Consider the following 23,668-nt stretch of genomic DNA (forward strand, 5'->3'; position numbering starts at 1 on the left):
AATAATACAATAGTTTGGCTGCATCCTAGTCATTCCTGATACACAACCCATCCTGTGAATTCAAACGGTAACAAGACGAGTGGTCAGAGAACTCCTCATGCCATGCGGCCGGCCTGAGTCTGGGGATACAACATACTCTGTGAGTCCACGAGTTCCAGAGACCTCCGGAGGTTGTGGGGTTCAGCTCCGGGGGTAGAACATGGCGTACTTGGAGGTCCTGAAGCCCAGCAGGTCCCTCATCTCGTTGCGGAACTTGGAGAGGTCCTGGCGCAGGTCGCTGAGGTTCTCCAGCGTGGCCTGGTCCGTGCTCTGCATCTTCTGCCGCGTGGACGTCAGGTACCGGTGCACCAGGCAGCACATGATCTTCTGGTAGTTCTGGTCGCGCTTCTGCTTCAGGTTCCTCCACTCCTGGGGACGGCAAGGAGGCACACAGCGGGTCAGGCCCTCGTACGTCTCGATGGAGGGGTCGTCATAGCGACGCCCTGGGTCGCTACGTCTCGGTGGAGGGGTCGTCATGGCGACGCCCTGGGTCGCTACGTCTCGTTGGAGGGGTCGTCATAGTGACGCCCTGGGTCGCTACGTCTCGGTGGAGGGGTCGTCATAGCGACGCCCTGGGTCGCTACGTCTCGGTGGAGGGGTCGTCATAGCGACGCCCTGGGTCGCTACGTCTCGGTGGAGGGGTCGTCATGGCGACGCCCTGGGTCGCTACGTCTCGGTGGAGGGGTCGTCATGGCGACGCCCTGGGTCGCTACGTCTCGGTGAAGGGGTCGTCATGGCGACGCCCTGGGTCGCTACGTCTCGGTGGAGGGGTCGTCATAGAGACGTCCTGGGTCGCTACACCTGCCTGAACAGTCGTCATGGCGACGCCCTAGGTCCCTGCGCCTGCCGGAGCGGCTATATATATTCTTGGATGTTTAAAATGTGTTATTTGGTTTACATTTCAAGATGATGTGTCGTATACATACATATATATAAGCACACCTCCTCAGCATGTACTTTGAGAGGTGCACCTGACTTACGGTGCCTGCCTCAGTGGGCTACAGGGGGTCCAGAGACAAACAGGCTATAGGACTTGGACAAATTGGGCAAACTACTGAAATAGGTGGCTCAAATAGGAAGGACATCCATCGCAAATCGACTCTCATCAACCAAAACGTTAGGTCAACAATCAGCCAGTCTCTCCTCCACCACCACCTCTACCTCCTCCTCCTCCTCCTCCACCTCCTCCCTCTCCTCCTCCTCCTCCTCCTCCTCCACATCTCTCCTCTCTCCACCACCTCCTCCTCCACCACCTCCTTCTCCTCCTCCCCCTCCTCCTTCTCCTCCCCCTCTTCCTCCCCCTCCCCCTCCTCCTCCTCCACCTCCTCCTCCACCACCTCCTTCTCCTCCTCCCCCTCCTCCTTCTCCTCCCCCTCTTCCTTCTCCTCCTCCTCCTCCTCCTCCTCCTCCTCCTCCTCCTCCTCCTCCTCCTCCACCACCTCCTCCTCCTCCACCTCCTCCTCCTCCTCCTCCTCCCCCTCCTCCCCCTCCTCCCCCCTCCTCCTCCTCCTCCTCCTCCTCCTCCTCCTCCTCCTCCTCCTCCTCCACCTCCTCCCCCTCTCCTCACCTTCAGGCTGTTCTGTCTCTTCACGCGGCCCTTGGAGGTGTGGGAGCAGACCCACTTGTTCATGCTGGTCAGCAGGTAGCAGAGGGTCTTGGGCGAGGGCAGGATGTTGAAGGGGGGAGGCAGGGTGCACTTGTCATCAAAGTAGCTCAGCCAGAGTTTGGCCCGGGCGAATTTCCACTCCTTGTCTTCGTGGTTCTGCAGAATTCCGAGGCACAACGTGAATATGCTGGGGATATGGGACATGGGCTCTGGAATGTTTTCCACATATTATTCACCCTGTGGCGTGTTTAAGCTGTTAACAGCGTGTGAAAAGTGTGCGTGTGTGAAAGCGCTCCAGATGTTCTGGATTGGAGCCCTTTTATAACGCCATAAACGGCCACTGGTTGCTGGATTAAATGCAGGAAAATGTGCGGATCCCATTTCATCCAAAACAACAACCGAGCCTCTGTGGGAAACTAAATAACAGAGGAAGAAGGGCAAGAGCTATAAAAGAAACGTAAAGTTTGTTTTGCTCCTGTTCCTACTAACATATTGTTCCTCTCTACTTCAGGGTTAGATCTAGCTGGTTCCTGCAGATATTGTTAATCTCTTCTTCTATGGTATCTGCTCACATATTGTTAATCTCTTCTCCAGGGTTCATCTAGCTATGGTACCTGGTCATATTGTTAATCTCTTCTTCTACGGTATCTGCTCACCTATTGTTCCTCTCTACTTCAGGGTAAGATCTAGCTACGGTTCCTGCTCACATATTGTTCATCTCTTCTTCTGTGGTTCCCGGTCGGTACTCACTGCGATCTGGCGGAAGCTCTTGTGCAGCATGGCCACCAGCAGCTTGGTGAGGACGATGACCACCACGATGTTGTACGTCCCGATGATCAGCGCCCCCACGAACGACCGCAGCTCCTCCGAGTAGCTGATCCTCGTCACGAACAGAGCCACGTGGGCCAGCGAGAAGATGTACCAGAACAGGGCGTAGCACGTCCCAATGAAGCTGTACCACGGACACACCACTGTTAGTCCACACCTGGACCAGAAGGTCTCAGCCTCAATGGTAAATGGACTGCAACTATCGCTTTTCTAACCAGTGGCCCCTCAAAGCGCTTTACAATACTGCCAAACATTCCCCCATTCATGCACACATTCACACACCGACGGCGGTGTCAGCCACGCAAGGCGACAGCCAGCTCGTCGGGAGCAGTCAGGGCTGAGGTGCCTCGCTCAGGAACACCTCAACACTCGATGCTAGGAGGAGCCGGGGATCGAACCAGCAACCTTCCGGTTACCAGCCAACCCGCTCTACCTCCTGAGCCACACGCCACAAGCCTAAACTAGAGAGAAGGGGACTGTGGTGGGAATTTCCGGACCAGGTCAATCACAATCAGTTTAAACTGTATAGCATAACGAGTCATCCAAACTTATAAAAGTTAGGGTCAAATATTTGGGTAATAAAGGTACAATAACCACAACTATCATAGAACAAACATTAAACAAACCTGAGAGCAACTGTGCCCCCCAATAAAACAAAGTATTGGTTAACCAGATGGTATGCCCTATCAGTTCGATCCCCGGCCTGTCCAACCTTCCCCTGAAGGGGTCACGAAAACAGGCACGTTCCATGGCACTCAGAGAAACAGAATGTGACGATAGGATTTCCGATTACAGGGCCCTAACCGTGTCGACGCTCCTACCTGTGGAAGGCGTCGTTGCTCTGCTGCTGGCAGAAGATCCCCTGGCAGTCGGGGGGGTTCTTGTCGGGGTCCTTGTGGTCCTTCCCGTAGAGCTGCGTGAGGCCGATGGTGAAGGAGAACAGGACCAGCAGGAACAGGCCCAGGAACTTCCCAAACTCCTGCAGCATCTGGCCCATGGAGATCTGCTCAGGGACCAGAAGGAAAGACCCTGAGTGAAGGTAGCCCCTGTGAGCAATCTGGGGTCCTGTTAGCACCCGGGGCCCTGTTAGCATCTGGGGCCCATGCCTTCTGAATGAAGGGACGGATGTTAGCATCTGGGGCCCTGTTAGCATCTGGGGCCCTGTTAGCATCTGGGGCCCATACCTTCTGAATGAAGGGACGGATGTTAGCATCTGGGGCCCTGTTAGCATCTGGGGCCCATACCTTCTGAATGAAGGGACGGGTATTAACATGTGGGGCCCATACCTCCTGAATGAGGGTACATGTGTTAGCATCTGGGATCCTGACACAAACCCTACACCTGTAAGATGTTAGCCGTGGCCCGGATACATCTACATGCTGCCTCCTAAATATAGCATTAGCTACCTCCTAGTTATAGCATTAGCTACCTCAAAGTTATAGCATTAGCTACCTCCAAGCCATAGCATTAGCTACACCCTAGCTATCGCATGAGATACCTCCTAGCTATCACATGAGCTACCTCTTAGTCATAACATAAGCTACCTCCTAGCTATAGCATCAGCTAATCTGCTAGTGACCCACGAGTGGCTAGTGACTAGTTCCTCCGTACATCCACAAATATAACAGTACCCCCCCCCACACACACACACACACACACACACACACACACACACACACACACACACAAACACAGTGGCAGTACATGATTATTTGTGTAAACACACACACAGACACACACAAGGCGTCGAGGAGATGGACGAGGAGTTTGAGCTTAAGTTGACCTGTAGTGTTTGTTCTGAGACGAGACAGACACACACACATACACACACACAGTGTGTGTGTGTGTGTGTGTGTGTGTGTGTGTGTGTGTGTGTGTGTGTAGAGGAACATGGCTAAGAGGTGAATAATGAGGGAAACATTCATGGCTGAAACCCACACACGTCCACGCCCACTCAGCGCCTGTGTACACGTGGTGTGTGCGTTTGATGTGTGTGTTCGATGTGTGCGTTCGGTGTGTGCGTTCGGTGTGTGCGTTTGGTGGGGCGGACTTTGGAGGCTGTGTGATAGAAGGTTCCATAAATAAAGCAGAGTGTGAGTTGTTGACAGCGAGACCATCTCACACACCCACACTTCACATTGATGTGTGGCTGTTTATTAGATGTGTACATGTGCATTAGATGTGTGGAATGTTAGTTAAATGTGTAGATGTTAGGTTCATGTGTAGATGTTAGTTTGATGTGTAGATCATAGTTTGATATGTGGATGTTCATTAGATGTGTAGATGTTAGTTTGATGTGGAGATGTTAGTTTGGTATTTGTTAGTTAGATGTGTACATGTTTATTAGATGTGGAGATGTTAGTTTGATGTGGAGATGTTAGTTTGGTATTTGTTAGTTAGATGTGTACATGTTTATTAGATGTGTTCATGTTAGTTAGATGTATACATGTTAGTTTAATGTGTAGATGTTAGTTAGATGTGTTGTTTATAAGATGTTTCATTCATTAGAGAAGAAGCTGTTTATTAGATGTGTGGAAGATTCCTAGATGAGTCAATGGGTGTGTATAGATGTGTGGATGAGTGTGCGTATATGTGTGAGTGTGTGTATGAGTTGGTCATCTAATCGGTGTGGTCAATAGAACAAACAGCCACGTCTATTTCCAGAGTTAATCACTGCACAGCCAGACACTGATGTCAACCAGAGAGAGAGAGAGAGAGAGAGAGAGAGAGAGAGAGCGAGAGCGAGAGCGAGAGCGAGAGAGAGAGAGAGAGAGAGAGAAAGATTTGGGGAATGGAAAGTATCATCACGGCTAGCATCCTCTCAGCTAGTTAGCATTATTACAGCTTTCATCATACCAGCTAGCATCCTAGCCATCTTTACTAGAAGTAAATCTCTTGTGAGGAAATGTTGACCTCACCGCATACCTGGGGTCTACTCTGAGAGCTGGCTGGTTCTACTCTGAGGTTTGAATCATTATCCAGCCACAATAACAAACGGTCCACCAGAAGTCTGACTCAGGTTGACCCCTTTTTACAACCCCAGAACGGGGAACCACATTTGTACTACATATCAATTCATATTATTATCGTCATTATTTTAATGGTGGTGAAAAACTGGGACAAATTGAGAGGAACTGGTTATGTTCAAAAAGGGGATATTATGCCACCAGGTGTGAGTGGGATTAGCCATCGCAAGAAGTTAGAAAATAACCCTAACCCCAGCCTTCTCCTGTTTTAGGAAAAGTGAGGCAGAAGTGGGCGTGTCCACCTGGATGTGTGCTGGATAGATCAGGTTACCGGCTTATCTATCCAGCATACATCTAGATCTAGGGACCCCAGGACGGAGCTGGTTACCTGAAGGGCCCCAGGACGGAGCTATTAGCTGGAGGTGCCCCAGCAAGGAGCTGGTTACCTGTGGGAGCCCCAGCACGGAGCTGGTTACCTAAGGGCCCCAGCACGGAGCTGGTTCCCTAAGGGCCCCAGCATGGAGCTGCTACCTGTAGGGGCCCCAGCACGGAGCTGTTACCTGGAGGGGCCCCAGCACGGAGCTGCTACCTGTAGGGGCCCCAGCATGGAGCTGTTACCTCGAGGGGCCCCAGCACGGAGCTGTTACCTCGAGGGGGCCCCAGCATGGAGCTGTTACCTGGAGGGGCCCCAGCACGGAGCTGGTTACCTGGAGGGGCCCCAGCACGGAGCTGGTTACCTGAACGGCCCCAGGGTGGAGCTAGTTACCTGTAGGGGCCCCAGCACGGAGCTGGTGGTGTACATGAAGAAGAGGCGCAGGTAGCTCAGGATGTTGGCGAAGGCGAAGAGGCCCTCGGCCACCAGGATGGGATGGAACGCGTCCCAGTTCTTCCTCTCCGTCTCCTCCACGTTCTTAAACTACACACACACTCGCACACACACACACACACACACACACACACACACACACACACACACACACACACACACACACACACACACACACACACACACACACACACACACACACACACATAAACACACACACACACACACACACACACACACACACACACACACACACACACACACACACACACACACACACACACACACACACACCACACACACACTGTTTAACTACAGCGGTTCTCCTGGTGGGGCTGAGCTCCAGGTATGGGGGCCCCCCCAGGGGCTCCGAGCCTACCTGGCTGTGGGCCACGATCTTCAGGGCGAAGGTGGCCAGGTACAGGGAGTTCATGACGAAGCTCAGCTGGTTCCTGGACTCGTCCAGGAAGTCCTCCAGACCCTCGTACCAGAGGCGCTTCACGTCTGACCACACCATGCCTGCAGAACACACAACACTACCCGTTACAAACACACACACAGCCGCGGCCGCTGGGTACGGGAGCACTGGCTGCATGTTAAACACGCGTGTGTTTAACAGTGTTCAAGCCTGTTAAAGATAAGATAAGATAAGAACTTTGTTTCATCCCATGCATGGGAAATTAACTTGTAACAACAGCCCATGGAATCTAAAGTATGCAATAATGAAATGAAAAGTATAAAGTGTCCATAAATCATACATCCATAAGATAATACAAAATAAAATAAATATAAATATAAATAAATCACACGGTGATTACAATGTCACGCCATAAGGACAGAAACTGCACACACCCATGAGCCACACAATCAATGAGGCTAAGAGATGCCTCATACTTTGCCAAATACTTTGTCACAAATGTACAGTGGAAATTGCACATTATTTAATTCAAGTATTGCATTATTGATTTAGTTGAAGTGATTTTTTGGTAGCACATTGTTTCATAACCGATGTGTTAAACACACAAGGGTTCAACAGTGTCAAACCCTGTTAAATTGTGTAACACTGTTCAACACTTGTGTGTTGAACAGTGTCTAAGCCTGTTAAACACACAAGGGTTTAACAGGGTTTAACACTGTTCAACCGTTTAATACTGTTCAACAGTCGCGTATGTTTAGACTGTTTTGACTGTTAAACACTTGAGTCTTTAACCCCTTTAACACCTCCTACTGGAGTGGTCAGGCTGGCAAACCAGCCCAGAGGTTGTGGGATCCATTCCCCATGTCTGCAGTCTACCTGTAGGCATCCTCCAGCAGGATGACCCCTGACCTTCATGACATGTATCTGCAACGCTGTAGCTCGCTGTGGCTATAAGTCTGAATGAATAGTAAATAAATGACTTATGTGGGGAATTTTCACCCTCTAGTGGGTATTCGTGGTAGTGCATAGAAAACCTCCGTCTGGCTCCTTGAATCATTCCTGGAGTATCCCAATAATGAATAAATATGTATATGTATATATATTTGTGCACATGGTAGGCACATATTCATATTTTTATAATAACAAATAATATGTTATTTCTTCATTGATCAGCTCTACAATGATCTTCCACAATAACAAGAGAAAAGAGAGAGGAAGAAGAGACTGAAGGATATTAACATGAGAGAGAGACACAGTGAGACAAAGACAGAGCGACAGAGAGAGAAAAACAGAGAGAGAGAGTGAGACAGAGAGAGAGAGACAGAGAGAGAGACAGAGACAGAGAGAGACACACAGAGAGAGAGAGAGAGAGAGAGAGAGAGAGAGAGAGAGAGAGAGAGAGAGAGAGAGAGAGAGAGAGGAGAGAGAGAGAGGAGAGAGAGAGAGAGAGAGAGAGAGAGAGAGAGAGAGAGAGAGAGAGAGAGAGAGAGAGAGATAGAGAGAGAGAGAGAGAGAGAGAGAGAGAGAGAGAGAGAGAGAGACACAGAGAGAGACAGAGAGAGAGACACACAGAGAGAGACAGAGAGAGAGAGAGAGAGAGAGAGAGAGAGAGAGACACAGAGAGTGAAACACAGACAGATGGCAGGATATGGAGATGTAAGATACGAGGTGGTGGTATATGGAGGTTTTAGCCAACACTCATTAAGACGATGTGGTCATCATGGCGATGATTTGCCTCCAGTTACCATGCCGACTCATCTCTCCCGCGCTGGGACGGAGAGACCAGTTTGTCCTAACCACAGCCAGACAGATCGAACATAATGATTTTAAGTGGGCGTCTGGCATTGTGTTTGTAGTGCTGCATACTGTGAGGCAGACAGTGAAGTGCACCCAGCTCCCTCATTGGCCACTGATGAGAAAAGGGGAGGAGCCATTTCTCCGAGGGCATCTGTCATCATCATCTGACAGGCTCTTCCTGTTATCATTATGGACACATGATGGATGACACCAGAACATCTGTTCTCTCTCTTCCATCTATCAATACATTATAAAGTATTTTATGAACAGTGTGTATTAAATAGCGAAATTATGAGGACCTTTGGCCTACACAGAGTGTGTTAACACAATATGAGGACCTCTGTGACTAGTATACACACTGTGTGTTGAACAGAGAGATTATTGGGACATATGAGACTTGTATACACACTTTGTGTTAAACAGAGACATTATGGGGACCTCTAAGACTAGTATACACACTGTGGGGACCTTTGCACTACACACAATATGAGGACCTCTGCACCACACAAAGTGTGTTAACACAATATGAGTACCATTTGACTACCCAGAATGTGTTAACGCAACATGAGGACCTCTGAACTACACAGTGTGTGTTAACACAATATGAGGACCTCTGAACTACACAGTGTTTGTTAACACAATATGAGGACCTCTGAACTACACAGTGTGTGTTAAAACAATATGAGAACCTCTGACCTAGGATCCAGAGGATGAGCAGGAAGTCGATCATCTCCAGCGCCGGGCCCATGGTGTTCTTCTTGCCCTCGTTGTAGACAAGGGAGTAGAGGTTGAGGAGGAGGAGGAAGGTGAAGTAGGACGCGCTGTGGATGATGAACTTGACGAAGGGCGTGTGGATGAGCTGGCCCACGCGGGAGCGCGGCGCCACCAGGTAGCACAGCGACAGCACGGGCCACAGTACCGCCACGCTCAGCACCGTGGCCATCTTCAGACAGGTGTGCTTCCGCCGGTAGCTCGCCGTCTCGCCGAACCACACCGTGTTGAGGAACTGCTGGCAGTTGGACTGGGCCACGAACTGGAGGGACGACAGATTACCGTATTACAGCTAATATAGCTAACTGTACTGTTTAGTAATGCAGACGACAGGAGATATGGAAGTTCAGATGGTTTTGAAGCAGTTATGACACATTTAAATTGATACGTTAGAGGTATAGAACAACTCCTAGAGGCTGCTTACATAGAAACCTGGAGAAGAAAAAGATAGGAGTGGTGATGTTAGAATGCGGCCAGCATAGGGCTTTCTAGCTTGTTGCCTTACTGTTAGGGAATGTTAGCCTTCTGCTAGCTTGCTGCCGTACTCCGAGGAAATGTTAGCATTCTGCTAGCTTGCTGCCCTACATGTGAGGGGATGTTAGAATTCTGCTAGCTTGGTGCCCTACTGTGAGGGTAGGTTAGCATTCTGCTGGCTTTCTGCCTTGCAGTGAGGGATTGCTTTATCCAGCTAGTTGTGTCACTTTGTGTTTAACAAACAATCCAGGCTCAGCAATCCATGAAGTACATTCTGGCGGAGCTTCGAGCTCTTAGCGTTTGGCGTCTGCAGGCTGAAGGACCAGGTCGGAAAGCCACACTTGAAAACAACACATACCGAGCAACAGATTGCAGACGTTACAGTTCACTGAATCAACAATTTACTGTTGCAGCAGTAGATTAATTAAAGCCAGCGTGTGTTGGATTACAATCAGAGGACATTAGTTCATGAGTCCCTGTTGATGGGGTGCTGTAGTAATAGGTCTGGTCATATGGGCGGTGGGGAAGTAATTACTGTCAGAGTTAAGTAGAACACAGCCCAATCACACCACGCACCAAGCCCCCCCCCCCCTCTACCGTGCTACGCCGTAAACATCGAGTGGGGCGGACGTCCAGGCACCATCTGAGCATCTGAACTAGCTTCAGCTCAGATCGAGCGACTGAGACAGACTGATGAGCATCCTCCAGCCTGGTGACCAGTAAACCCCATGGTTCATCCAGGCATGATCCAACATGTGTTCTACCAGAAACAGATCCAACATGGCCTCTAACAGAAACAGATCCAACATGGAGATTCCAACATGTGTTCTACCAGCCCAGATCCAACATGGCCTCTAACAGAAACAGATCCAACATGGAGATTCCAACATGTGTTCTACCAGCCCAGATCCAACATGGAGATCCAACATGGAGATCCAACATGGAGATCCAACATGGAGATCCAACACGTCCTCCACCAGCCCAGACACAACATGTGTTCTACCAGAAACAGATCCAACATGGAGAATCCAACGTGTGTTCTACCAGCCAAGATCCAACATGGAGATCCAACATGGGGCCCAGATCCAACATGGAGATCCAACATGGCGATCCTACATGCGGTCTACTGGTCCAACATGGCGGCTCACCTCCTTCTGGTTGTACTTGATGGCCAGCTTGAGGCGGCTGAGGTTCATGCGGTCCTCCAGGAGGCCCCTCTTGTCCAGGAGGTCCTCGGTGGACGTGTGGTTCAGGATCACCTCCAGCTCCCTGGAGTTACGCGCCTGGGCCAGCAGGTCCTTAGCAAACATCTTGCACTGCTTGGCCAGCTCCTCATAGTCGTTCCTGGAGGAGGACAAACCCACGCTCCTGTTAAGCTGCAGGTGGACAGGGACTAGAAGGAGGTGGAGGAGGAGGAGGTGGAGGAGGAGGAGTAGGAGGAGGTTTAGGAGGAGGCGTAGGAGGAGCTGTAGGAGGAGCTGTAGGAAAGAATAAGGTGTAGGTGTAGGTGTAGGAAGAGAGGAGGAGTAGGAGGAGGTGTAGGAAGAGAGGAGGTGTAGGAGAAGGTTTAGGAGTAGGAGGAGGTGTAGGAAGAGAGGTGTAGGAGAAGGTTTAGGAGGAGATGTAGGAGGAGGTGTAGGAAGAGAGGAGGAGTAGCAGGAGGGGTAGGAGGAGGCTTGGGAGGAGGTGTGGGAGGAGATGTGGGAGGAGGTGTAGGAGGAGGAGTAGGAGGAGGTGTAGGAGGAGGCGTAGGAGGAGGCGTGGGAGGAGGTGTGGGAGGAGAGGAGGTGTAGGAGGTGTAGGAGGTGTAGGGGGTGTAGGGGGTGTAGGAGGTGTAGGAGGTGTAGGAGGTGTAGGAGGTGTAGGAGGTGTAGGAGGTGTAGGGGGTGTAGGAGGTGTAGGAGGTGTAGGAGGTGTAGGGGGTGTAGGGGGTGTAGGGGGTGTAGGGGGTGTAGGAGGTGTAGGAGGTGTAGGAGGTGTAGGAGGTGTAGGAGGTGTAGGAGGTGTAGGGGGTGTAGGAGGTGTAGGAGGTGTAGGAGGTGTAGGAGGTGTAGGGGGTGTAGGGGGTGTAGGGGGTGTAGGGGGTGTAGGGGGTGTAGGAGGTGTAGGAGGTGTAGGAGGTGTAGGGGGTGTAGGAGGTGTAGGGGGTGTAGGAGGTGTAGGAGGTGTAGGAGGTGTAGGAGGTGTAGGAGGTGTAGGGGGTGTAGGAGGTGTAGGAGGTGTAGGAGGTGTAGGAGGTGTAGGGGGTGTAGGAGGTGTAGGAGGAGAGGGGCAGGAGGAGGAGAGGAGGTGTAGGAGGTGTAGGAGGTGTAGGAGGTGTAGGAGGTGTGGGAGGAGAGGAGGTGTAGGATGTGTAGGAGGTGTAGGAGGTGTAGGAGGAGAGGGCAGGAGGAGGAGAGGAGGTGTAGGAGGTGTAGGGGGTGTAGGAGGTGTAGGAGGTGTAGGAGGTGTAGGAGGTGTAGGAGGTGTAGGAGGTGTAGGAGGTGTAGGAGGTGTAGGAGGTGTAGGGGGTGTAGGAGGTGTAGGAGGTGTAGGAGGAGAGGGGCAGGAGGAGGAGAGGAGGTACCTGAACTCCACCTCCACCAGGCTGAGCTCCCGGAGGTCGGCGCTGAGCTCGAAGGCCCTCAGGATGGGGTCCTCCTCCGTCAGCATGATGAGGGACGGGCTGGACAGACAGCGGTAGATATCCAGACGGAACCTGCACAGAGACACAGAGATGTACTGGGTATAAATAGAGAGAGAGACACAGAGATATACTGCATACAAATAGAGAGAGACAGACAGACGGACAGACGGACAGACGGACAGACGGACAGACGGACAGACGGACAGACAGACAGACAGACAGACAGACAGACAGACAGACAGACAGATAGATAGATAGATAGATAGATAGATAGATAGATAGATAGATAGATACAAACATATATACATACATACATACATACATACATACATACATTCATGCATATATATATTAGATGACCTTATGGAAGAAGGGACCTAGGATATGGCCCCCCCCTAAACACACTCATGCTGCGGCCCCCCCACACACACTCATGGCAGGGGCCCGACCAGACCACCATGGCTGCGGCTCCCCCACACACACTCATGGCTGCCCCCCCAGACCAGCTTGGCTGTACCCAATAACTTAACAGTGAGGTTCAGATCCTGGTGGAGGAAAAACGTTGTGCAATCCTCGGTGTGTTGATATGAGTAGACAGGCGCAGCCGTGTCCTGGAGGAACGGACATTCATGTCCATCCGCTTCTTGAGCGTATTACCACTAGATGATGATGCTGAATGTAGTCAAATACGTTCAGCCTCTACCACCGGGGTCGTGCTGGCACAGTGGCTAGCACTGCTGCCTCAAAGCAACAAGGTCCCCGGTTCAAACCCGGTGGGGGTCGGTCTTTCTATCTCCCCGTGTGGAGCCTGTCTCTCCCTCCCCGTGTGGAGTCTGTCTCTCCCTCCCCGTGTGGAGTCTGTCTCTCCCTCCCCGTGTGGAGTCTGTCTCTCCCTCCCCGTGTGGAGCCTGTCTCTCCCTCCCCGTGTGGAGCCTGTCTCTCCCTCCCCGTGTGGAGTCTGTCTCTCTCTCCCCGTGTGGAGCCTGTCTCTCACTCCCTGTGTGGAGCCTGTCTCTCTCTCTTCTCTCTCTCCCCCCGTGTGGAGTCTGTCTCTCACTCCCCGTGTGGAGACTGTCTCTCTCTCCCCGTGTGGAGCCTGTCTCTCACTCCCCGTGTGGAGCCTGTCTCTCTCTCCCCGTGTGGAGCCTGTCTCTCTCTCTCTCTCCCCGTGTGGAGCCTGTCTCTCTCTCCCCATGTGGAGCCTGTCTGTCTCTCTCCCCATGTCCAGTTTTTATTATTATATATGCAGAGATCATTCTGTGTTGAGTACGCAATGACTAATAAAGAGATGAACCGTATTAATGTAACGCCAAACAGAACATTCATAAGAAGACATTTGATTGTATAACTATAATACAGAAGAACACTGGGATTGAGCTGGGAGTCAATCTCTGGTTAATTATATCGATAGATTGATTGACAGACACAGAAAGACAGACAGACAGATAGATGCTAAAGATGTGATGGAGGTGCTGGGACCCCTCTTGGCCCACAGCAGCTGAGCAGGGACTATCGATTTTCTCGTGGGAGGAATATCGTCGAAGCAGCTCAGGTCTCTGATTCAACGATTCTCCGAGTTCAGCTGCAGGTCAGCTCGCTCTACAGGCTAGTTCCTGCAGCCAGTCTAGCTCTACAGGCTAGTTATTACACCCTACATACTACAAGCTCTGCCCACTAGCTAGGTTGTACAGGATAGCTAGCTCTACAGGATAGCTAGCTCCTACAGGATAGCTAGCTCTACAGGATAGCTAGCTCCTACAGGATAGCTAGCTCCTACAGGATAGCTAGCTCTACAGGATAGCTAGCTCTACAGGAAAGCTAGCTCTACAGGATAGCTAGCTCCTACAGGATAGCTAGCTCTACAGGATAGCTAGCTCTACAGGATAGCTAGCTCTACAGGATCGCAAGCCACTACAGGCTAGATCCTTAATGGAGTTGTTAGCAGCATTCATAGCTTTTAAATTTCCACCCTGAGGCCTGTCTCTACTTAATCATCTCAGGACGTTTTGGGGACTCAAAGCGCTGGTGGGATGCCCTGGTGTGTTCTGTAATGTATGTTTGACAGCAGTCTGATTCATGGCTGTTTCCAGCGCGCTGCATACCAGGAGCCAGGAAGAAAAGCAGCACTAAATGAGGAGAGAACCTTTCTAACCCGGGTTTAATTTAGCTGAAGATGAACCTGGGGAGACAGCTCTAACAGGCAGGATGTTTACACGTGCTCTCATAGACCCATTACGCACTGAGTTATTAACTGTCATGTAAAAATAGACACGTGATGGATGAACGTGTCCTACTTGTTGCATTCAAACTATGTTCAATACTTCAAACTATGTTCAGTACGACCGTAATCTGATGATGAAGGCTTGACCTAACTAAACATCTTTTACTTTGGTAACTTCACCTTTGCGTGGTTATGCTACTGTCGTGGAAATATCAATTGTAACTATTACATACAATTATATAAAAATGATATAAAACCTGTTTGTATAATTACTATTCAATTGAAAAGGAATTTCTAGACATTCTCCTTGGATAGTTTGTATTTGCATCGCCACCGTAGTCTGATACTGAGGCCAATCGACTTCTTTAGTGTGTAGACTCCTTTAACTGTCTGCCAGCCCTGCTTGCAGCCTTGCAGACATGTCCACTTCAACCATAAGGGGCCTACACACAGCCCAGTATCAAACCAACGGCCAACTGCCTTTATCTATATACACTATAGATTGATCTCTCTCTCTCTCTCTCTCTCTTTCTCTCTCTCTCTCTCTCTCTCTCTCTCTCTCTCTCTCTCTCTCTCTCTCTCTCTCTCTCTCTCTCTCTCTCTCTCTCTCTCTCTCTCTCTCTCTCTCTCTCTCTCTCTCTCTCTCTCTCTCTCTTTCTCTCTCTCTCTCTCTCTCTCTCTTCCACGACTTCCCTCTAACCTCAAACCCTCTAAAAATGTATTTAACCTAAACTGCTTATCAGAGGTCTTTTGATATGTTCATGGTATTTTAATATATAAAAGGTAAATACCTATATGTCTCTCTCTCTCCATTGATATAAATTATAACTCTATGTCCCTCTTTATTTATTTACCGTTTACCTATACATTCAAGATCTATTGATTTGTTCACGGTATATAAGTATATTAAGCTAATTGTTTCAATCATCAACATTTGTTGTTTGTTCCCGATCTCGTCAAAGAGTCTCAGATGGCCAACAGTTGCCCCGGTGTGTAGCAGCCTTTAGGGTATCACAATTAAACGCAGTCTTTGGGTTTACCGGGAGTGTCGGAGGCTGTCCTTCTTGTTCTTGGCGTTGCAGAGCGTGCACTCGCAGCCCACGGCGTGGGGGCGGGGCAGGGAGATGTCCTGCTTCAGCAGCATGGTCAGGATCTCGTAGTTGTTGCGGTGGGCCGCCAGTATGACGGGGGCCACGTCCATGGTGGTGGAGTACTCCGCGTTCTGGATCCTCTGCATCAGTTTCTGCAGCGGGGGGGTCACAGCTGTTTCATACCGTCATGTCCCTCAATGTTGATGATTGAAACAATTAGCTTAATATACTTATATACCCTGAACATATCAATAGACCTTGAATATATAGGTGAACGGTAAATAAATAAAGAGGGACATAGAGTTATAATGTATATCAATGGAGAGAGAGAGAGAGAGAGAGAGAGAGAGAGAGAGAGAGAGAGAGAGAGAGAGAGAGAGAGAGAGAGAGAGAGAGAGAGAGAGAGAGAGAGAGAGAGAGAGAGAGAGAGAGAGAGACATATAAAGTATTTACCTTTAAATATATAAAAATACCATGAACATATCAAAAGACCCTGATAAGCAGTTTAGGTTAAATAAAGGGGTTTGAGGTTAGAGGGAAGTTGTGGGTAAAGTTTGGGTATGGGGTAGGGCTTTGACTCCGAACTTCGTTATTCGAATATAATTAGAATATCAAAAATAAATCAAAATTCGAACGAATATTACGCAGCCCTTAATATTCAAACCTGTTGTGGGCAGGCCAAGAGGGAGAGACGTCAGAGAACCCGACGCAGTCTATTCATAATATTGTAATGACCACGGAAGAGGCAGTGAATGAAGCATTGATTAGACAGCGATTTATCAGAAACCTAATAAACCGTTGGAACACGCAAGGCCGGTAACCATAGCAACGCCGGTAAACAAACCTCGCGCAGCCCAATCCAGGTCTTACTGAAGGCATTTAATGGTCAAAATATTATTAATAAATATTCGAATATATTAGAATATTAATATTAATAAACAAACAAACTTCGAATATGATTTTTGAGCATAAGTCAAAGCCCTAGTATGGGGTTAGAGAGATGGAAGTTTAGGAGGAGGGTGAGGGTTGGATAGTAAGGGTTAGGGTTACACTCAGAGGTTAAAGGTCAGAGGTTAGAGGTAGACCTACGGCGATGGAGGGCTTGGAGGACCTGCGAGGCCGGTGGTTCAGCAGGATGTCCACAGCTCCCACCACCTCAGAGTCAATGGCCACCAGCAGGGCGTCGGTGGCCTGCAGACACAAGACCACAATGATGACATCTACCTGACACCTACCTGATGTTCACCTGTAGCCTGCAGACACAAGACCACAATGATGACATCTACCTGACATCTACCTGATGTTAACCTGTAGCCTGTAGCCTGGAGACACAAGACCACAACACCTGACATCTACCTGACATCTACCTGATGTTAACCTGTAGCCTGTAGCCTGCAGACACAAGACCACAACACCTGACGTCTACCTGAGGTCTACCTGATGTTAACCTGTAGCCTGCAGACACAAGACCACAACACCTGACGTCTACCTGAGGTCTACCTGATGTTAACCTGTAGCCTGGAGAAACAAGACCACAACACCTGACATCTACCTGAGGTTTACCTGTAGCCTGGTTAACAACCTGATTTGTGTGTGCGGGAAATGTACCTGACGCACACACTCAACTCAGCTCTCCCTATTACTAATTTAGTACGGATGACACAGCTTGACAGACCAGGCACACTCAACAATAGCCTATGTTGTTGTGTGTGTGTGAGTGTGTGCACGCGTGAGTGCGTGTCTGTGTGTGGTTCTGTGTGTTTGTGTTGGTGAATGTGCATGTGTATGTGTATGTGTATGTGTATGTGTATGTGTATGTGTGTGTGTGTGTGTGTGTGTGTGTGTGTGTGTGTGTGTGTGTGTGTGGTTGTGTACCTGGCAGCCGTGCTCCAGCAGCAGCTGCAGGATGTCCAGGTTCTCGTTCTCGATGGTGATGGTGACGGCGTCCCGCCCAAGCACGTCCAGACAGTTCAGGTTCAGCTCCTCCTCGCGCTTCTCCCCCAGCAGCTTCTTCACCATGTAGAAGTCACCTGACACCACCCGAAAACACCGTCATTGGTCACATGACCCCGCCCATCACAACACCATCACTGGTCACCTGACACCACCCATAAACACCGTCACTGGTCACCTGACACCAACCCAAAAACACAGTCACTGGTCACCTAACACCACCCATAAACACCGTCACTGGTCACCTGACACCAACCCAAAAACACAGTCACTGGTCACCTGACACCACCCAAAAACACTGTCACTGGTCACCTGACACCACCCAAAAACACCGTCACTGGTCACCTGACACCACCCAAAAACATCTATATATATATATAATATATATATGCATGAATGTATATGTATGTATGTATGTATGTATGTATGTATGTATGTATGTATGTATGTATGTATGTATCTATCTATCTATCTATCTATCTATCTATCTATCTATCTATCTATCTATCTATCTATCTATCTATCTATCTATCTACCTATCTACCTATCTATCTATCTATCTATCTATCTATCTATCTATCTATCTGTGTAACTAACTAACTATCTATTTAATTTTGTTTCCATTTATTAGTGGCTCATTGCTGTTTCAGTGTTTCATGAGAGGAGGAACGATTAAACAGACTTCAAATTAAAACACAGAGAGTGTGAAACTCAAAGCGATGACATAACGAAGGCCTGGTATTACAAGATGTGTTCTGGTGAACAGGAGCATCTCTCCGGAGGAGCTGCCAGCTCCCACACACAGCACAGATATGATTTATGCTTTTGAAGCACGACCAGGACACATTCAACAAGAGCCCAGTCTGACCAAATATGGTCACACTAACTTCCCTCCACTCCTCCCTCAAGTCACTATCCTATTCAACCTATTCAAGTAAAGATGACTCCACAAATCGTCTTAGTAGCCCTACATCAGCTCCTAATACCTCCAAGCTGTCCTACCTGCCTCCTAGTCATCCTATATTACCTCCTAGCTGTCCTACCTTACCTCCTAGTCGTCCTACCTCATTCCTAGTCATCCTCCCTACCTCCTAGTTGTCCTTCCTCATGTCCTAGTAACCCTACCTCCGAGCTGTTCTACCTTACCTCCTACTCGTCCTACCTCACCTCCTAGTCATCCTACGTCATCTCCTAGTCGTCCTACATCATCTACTAATCATCTTACCTCATCTCCTGTTCTTCCTACCTTACTTCCTAGTCATCATACCTTACCTCCTAGTAATCCTACCTTACCTCCTAGCTGTACTACCTAACTCCTAGCTGTCCTACCTTACCTCCTAGTCATCATACCTCCTCTCCTAGCTGTCCTACCTCCTATCTGTCCTACCTCCTAGCTGTCCTACCTCCTATCTGTCCTACCTCCTAGCTGTCCTACCTCCTAGCTTTCCTACCTCCTAGCTGTCCCACCTCCCGCTCGTGGGCTGATCTCCAGAGTAGATCGCGAGCCTCGGTAAACAACAGCCGGCTATCCTGCCTGCACAACGCGATCCTTCGCCTCCTCTCCTCCTCTCTTTCCCTCCTCTTCTCTTTCTCTCCTTCTACCATTCTCTACTTCTCTCCTCCTCTCCTTCTCCCATTTTCTCCTTCTTTCCTCCTCCCTTCTCCCCTTCTCTCCTCCTCTACTTCCCCACTTCTCTCCTTCTCTCCTCCTCTCCTTCTCACCCTCGATCCTTCTCTCCTTCCACCTGACACAGCAGCAGCAGGTGCATCATGGCGGAACAACAACAACAACAGACCACCCACCTTTCTCGCAGGCCAGCAGGAAGAGCTTCTCGTCCAGCGTGGTGTCCTCCTTCACCTCCCGCACGTCCTTCAGCGCCAGGAATGTGTCGGGCGACGAGGACTCGGCGCCCTGGTACAGAGCGGCCATCACGACGGACAGAGAGTACGGGAAGACGCTGAGGTGCATCCCCCCTGGAGCACCTAAAACCCCGGGGCCCGGGATCGTTCAGGTAAGACCCGGGATCGGTGAGATGGGACCCGGGATCGGTCAGAGAGGACCCGGGATCGGTAGAGTGATCCGAGATCGGTCAGGTAGGACCTGGGATCGGTCAGAGAGGACCCGGGATCGGTCAGCCTTGAACCGGAATCGGTTAGGTAGGACCCGGGATCAGTGAGATGGGACCCGGGATCGGTCGGGAAGGAGGGCCCGGACGGCTCGAGCCCACCGAAGACGACTTTTGGAGCGCTCGCACCAATAACACCATCTATAAAGCTCGCATGAACACCGTGTTCGGCGCGCTCGAGCTGCTCGAGCAGAACCGGAAGCGCATCTCCGTTGTGTTTTGTAAGTTGTTCTGCACGCGCCACGAAACACCGCGGTTCACCTGTCCCTCACGCTGTTTACCAAGACCATTCCCTGGCATCGCCGCGCGACGCAGCTCTCTGGTCCTGATGCTGCTGCTGCCGCCGGAGCCACTGCGCATGCCCACTGCTTCCCCAGCACGCGCGTTATTGATTATTGCGTAACGTGGCTTCACCTCTGCTCTGCAGTGGCGCGCGGACCGCGGGCGCCATGCCTCGGGCGGTCCGTTTGATCACATCCTAGATGCGTTGTATATACACACAAATCTTTCGAATTAGGTATTTTGTCTATTCTGATTATGCTGTGTGTGTGTGTGTGTGTGTGTGTGTGTGTGTGTGTGTGTGTGTGTGTGTGTGTGTGTGTGTGTGTTGTGTTGTGTGTTGTGTTGTGTGTGTGTGTGTGTGTGTGTGTGTGTGTGTGTGTGTGTGTGTGTGTGTGTGTGTGTGTGTGTGTGTGTGTGTGTGTGTGGGTGGATGGATGGATGGATGGATGGATGGATGGATGGATGGATCGATGGATGGATGGATAGATAGTTTGAATGATTGATTGATAGTTTGATTAGCAGACAGACCGGCCGACAGACAGACAGACAGACAGACAGACAGACAGACAGACAGACAGACAGACAGACAGACAGACAGACAGACAGACAGACAGACAGACAGACAGACAGACAGACAGACAGACGGACGGACGGACGGACGGACGGACGGACGGACGGACGGACGGACGGACGGACGGACGGACTGACTGACTGACTGACTGACTGACTGACTGACTGACTGACTGACTGACTGACCGACCGACCGACTGACTGACTGACAGGCAGGCAGGCAGGCAGGCAGGCAGGCAGGCAGGCAGGCAGGCAGGCAGGCAGGCAGGCAGGCAGGCAGGCAGGCAGGCAGGCAGACAGGCAGGCAGACAGACATTGATCCATTAACGTCCAGCAGGTGGCGGTGTCTCCCTGGTTTTATTGAAGCATTATAACGGAGTAACAAGTCCGTCTGAAGTCCACAGAGCCCGATACGGCCCCGATGTCTCTCCTGCCGGTCAACAATGTGTGTTTCTCTCCCCTCTCAATCATAACATGGATGCACACAAAGCTAACGGGCGATACATTTGGACGGACAATGATCACAAGCCTATGTGTGCATGAGGACCCCGGTCGGTTCTGAGCGTTTCGTGTACATTGTCTACCATGAAGACAGAGTTACCGGAGACAGGGGAGGCCTGAGGGAGTGATCAAAGACAAGTCACCAACCGGAGCGACGTGCGACATGACGTCTGATGTGTAAGATGCCCCTGGTGACCACCTCTCTTTACCATAACAACAGCATCTCCCCCCGCGTCACCGCCGCTCTGGCGGGAGGGGGACGGGGACGGGGGGACGGGCGGTCGTGTGGACCAATACCGGGAGCGGACTGAGCATGTCTCCTCTCGGATAGCCAATGACGTGGGTCGGTGGGCGGTTCTTTGTCTGTGTTCTGATTGAAGCAGAGCGGTTTGTATTAGCTGGAGGAACAGGGGATCAGGAAGAGGTAAATATCCCTGATGCTCTGGGAGGATGCGTGTAGTGCTGGAGTGCCGCTGAGCAGCGCTGCATGTGCTCTGATCATCTCCTCTCCAGACGGCGCTTCATCGTCTCCGGGACCGCGGACATCGTCTCCCCCCGAGCGGCGCTGTGTGAGCGGGGATGCAGCAGACAGACTGCGCAGAGATGCCTCCGTCCAACGTGACGAAACAGGGCGTCTGATCTTCCCTCCAACGCCTCTTTGTTTTTATCGTGCGGCCGTGGATCTACCGGCGGTGCGGTGTCTCGGATGGGCCTCCGGGAACCCGGGCGCCTCGGTGTGTGTGTGTGAAGAACGGTATTCCGCAGTGCTTTAAATTCCGCCTCTCTCGCCTTGTGTGGATTCCGTTTGTGATGTCTAATAGTCGGCGACTCTGTTATCTAACCGGCTGATGTCTCTGTATTCTCTCTCATAGAATAAAATACATCGTTTTTATCGTCGGTGAGAGTGTGAGGAGTCCCTGGTCGCGGGGGAGGCTTCCAGTCCAGATGAGAGGCAAACAGTATAATCAACAGCTGAAGTTGACGGCGCCCTGGGAGAAGGATGCTGGCTACGGCAGGAAGCTCAAGACGTACCGCAACCACACCAAGATCATAGCCCAGCCCGGCATCGTCATGAAGGTGCTCCGGCGGAAGCGCATCGTGCTGTTCATGGCCTACTTCCTGCTGCTGGTGCTGACCATGCTGAACCTGGCCAACTACAAGTGGACCAAGGAGCCGCAGCAGTGCAACCACCAGATGAGGAGCACGTCCTACCAGAGCCGCTCCGACATCCGCTTCCTCTACCGGCCCTCGCTGGCCAAGAAGCGGCAGTTGGTGTACGTGCTGACCACCTGGAGGTCCGGCTCCTCCTTCTTCGGCGAGCTCTTCAACCAGAACCCCCACGTCTTCTTCCTGTACGAGCCCATGTGGCACATCTGGCAGAAGCTGTACCCGGGGGACGCGGTGTCGCTGCAGGGCGCCGCGCGGGACATGCTGAGCTCGCTGTACCGCTGTGACCTCTCGGTGTTCCAGCTCTACAACAGCCCCGGGGGCAAGAACTTCACGTCGCTGGGGCTGTTCGGGGCCACGCTCAACAAGGTGGTGTGCTCCTACCCGCTGTGCTCGGCCTACCGCAAGGAGGCGGTGGGCATGGTGGACGACAAGCTGTGCAAGAAGTGCCCGCCGCAGAGCCTGCGCCTGCTGGAGGAGGAGTGCCTGAAGTACGGCACCGTCGTCATCAAGGGCGTCCGCATCCTGGACGTCAACGTGCTGGCGCCGCTGATGGAGGACCCCTCGCTGGACCTCAAGGTGATCCACCTGGTGCGGGACCCCCGCGCCGTGGCCAACTCCCGGATCAAGTCCCGCCACGGGCTGATCCGGGAGAACCTGCAGGTGGTGCGCAGCCGGGACCCCAAGCTGCGCCGGGTCCCCTTCGTGGACCCGGGCCACAAGGCCAACAAGAAGGACGGCTCGGACTACCACTCCATCGGCGCCATGGAGGTGATCTGCGATCGCACCTCGCGGACGCTGCGCTCCGCCCTGGCGGCCCCGCCGTGGCTCAAGGGGCGGTACATGGCGGTGCGCTACGAGGACCTCGTGGAGGACCCGGTGAAGACCCTGCGGAGCGTCTACGGCTTCGCCAACCTCACGGCCAACCGCGACATCGAGCAGTTCGCCCTGAACATGACGAGCGGGCCCAGCTCCTCGTCCAAGCCCTTCATCGTGTCGTCGCGGAACGCCACGCAGGCGGCGAGCGCCTGGAGGACGGTGCTGAGCATCCAGCAGATCAAGCAGGTGGAGGACTACTGCCACCACGCCATGGCCGTGCTGGGCTACGACCGCGTGCGCACGGCCGGCGAGGCCAAGGACCTGAGCCGCTCGCTGCTCAGCCCCTCCAAGCTGTGAGCCCCCCCCCCCCCCCCCCCCCGCCCCCCCATCTCCTCCTCCATCACCAAAGCAACGACCCCCCCCCGTCCCTCCCTCTGTCGCCCCCCCACTGAGCCGCGAGGTTCGGTTCAGTGCTGCCCTCCTCTGATTGGTGAATCAAAGCTTTACGTCTCAGATCAGTGTCTGGGGAAGCGGGGTGGGGGGGGGGGGGGGGGACCTCTGGAATGTATCTGTACCCTCTCAACCGG

General features: G+C 51.5%; 2 protein-coding genes across 5 annotated transcripts in view; one reads left to right on the forward strand and one right to left on the reverse strand.

Annotated features, from left to right (window-relative positions):
• Positions 1-20,070, reverse strand: part of trpc1 (transient receptor potential cation channel, subfamily C, member 1) — a 20,757-nt gene extending 687 nt beyond the window's left edge. Inside the window, exons 1-13 of one of the 2 annotated variants that reach the window (XM_056584556.1) lie at positions 19,420-20,070; positions 17,539-17,693; positions 16,753-16,854; positions 15,613-15,815; positions 12,292-12,423; positions 10,874-11,069; positions 9,177-9,513; positions 6,645-6,784; positions 6,206-6,355; positions 3,295-3,476; positions 2,396-2,597; positions 1,607-1,801; positions 1-408 (exon numbers count right to left, since the gene is read on the reverse strand). The exon at positions 1-408 is cut by the window's left edge and continues 687 nt beyond it. In XM_056584556.1, coding sequence (XP_056440531.1) covers positions 181-408; positions 1,607-1,801; positions 2,396-2,597; positions 3,295-3,476; positions 6,206-6,355; positions 6,645-6,784; positions 9,177-9,513; positions 10,874-11,069; positions 12,292-12,423; positions 15,613-15,815; positions 16,753-16,854; positions 17,539-17,693; positions 19,420-19,585 — 2,388 coding nt within the window. In that variant the 5' untranslated portion in view covers positions 19,586-20,070 and the 3' untranslated portion in view covers positions 1-180. Of the gene's footprint in view, positions 409-1,606; positions 1,802-2,395; positions 2,598-3,294; positions 3,477-6,205; positions 6,356-6,644; positions 6,785-9,176; positions 9,514-9,756; positions 9,890-10,873; positions 11,070-12,291; positions 12,424-15,612; positions 15,816-16,752; positions 16,855-17,538; positions 17,694-19,419 lie in introns of those variants that run through there. The other variant, XM_056584557.1, reaches the window with a different exon arrangement.
• Positions 20,071-21,063: 993 nt separating this feature from the next.
• chst2b (carbohydrate (N-acetylglucosamine-6-O) sulfotransferase 2b) lies at positions 21,064-23,438 on the forward strand. 3 transcript variants are annotated; one of them, XM_056584569.1, is made up of 3 exons: positions 21,064-21,272; positions 21,609-21,849; positions 21,968-23,438. In XM_056584569.1, the coding sequence occupies exons 1-3, from the start codon at positions 21,269-21,271 to the stop codon at positions 23,436-23,438; spliced, it is 1,716 nt and encodes a 571-aa protein (XP_056440544.1). In that variant the 5' UTR covers positions 21,064-21,268. The 3 variants fall into 3 exon arrangements, with proteins under 3 accessions (XP_056440544.1, XP_056440543.1, XP_056440545.1); XM_056584568.1 differs by lacking the exon at positions 21,064-21,272 and having other exon boundaries at positions 21,282-21,849; XM_056584570.1 differs by lacking the exon at positions 21,064-21,272 and having other exon boundaries at positions 21,747-21,829.
• Positions 23,439-23,668: the final 230 nt, after the last annotated feature.

Source organism: Gadus chalcogrammus, chromosome 23, assembly GCF_026213295.1.
Source record: "Gadus chalcogrammus isolate NIFS_2021 chromosome 23, NIFS_Gcha_1.0, whole genome shotgun sequence".
Lineage (NCBI taxonomy): Eukaryota > Metazoa > Chordata > Actinopteri > Gadiformes > Gadidae > Gadus > Gadus chalcogrammus.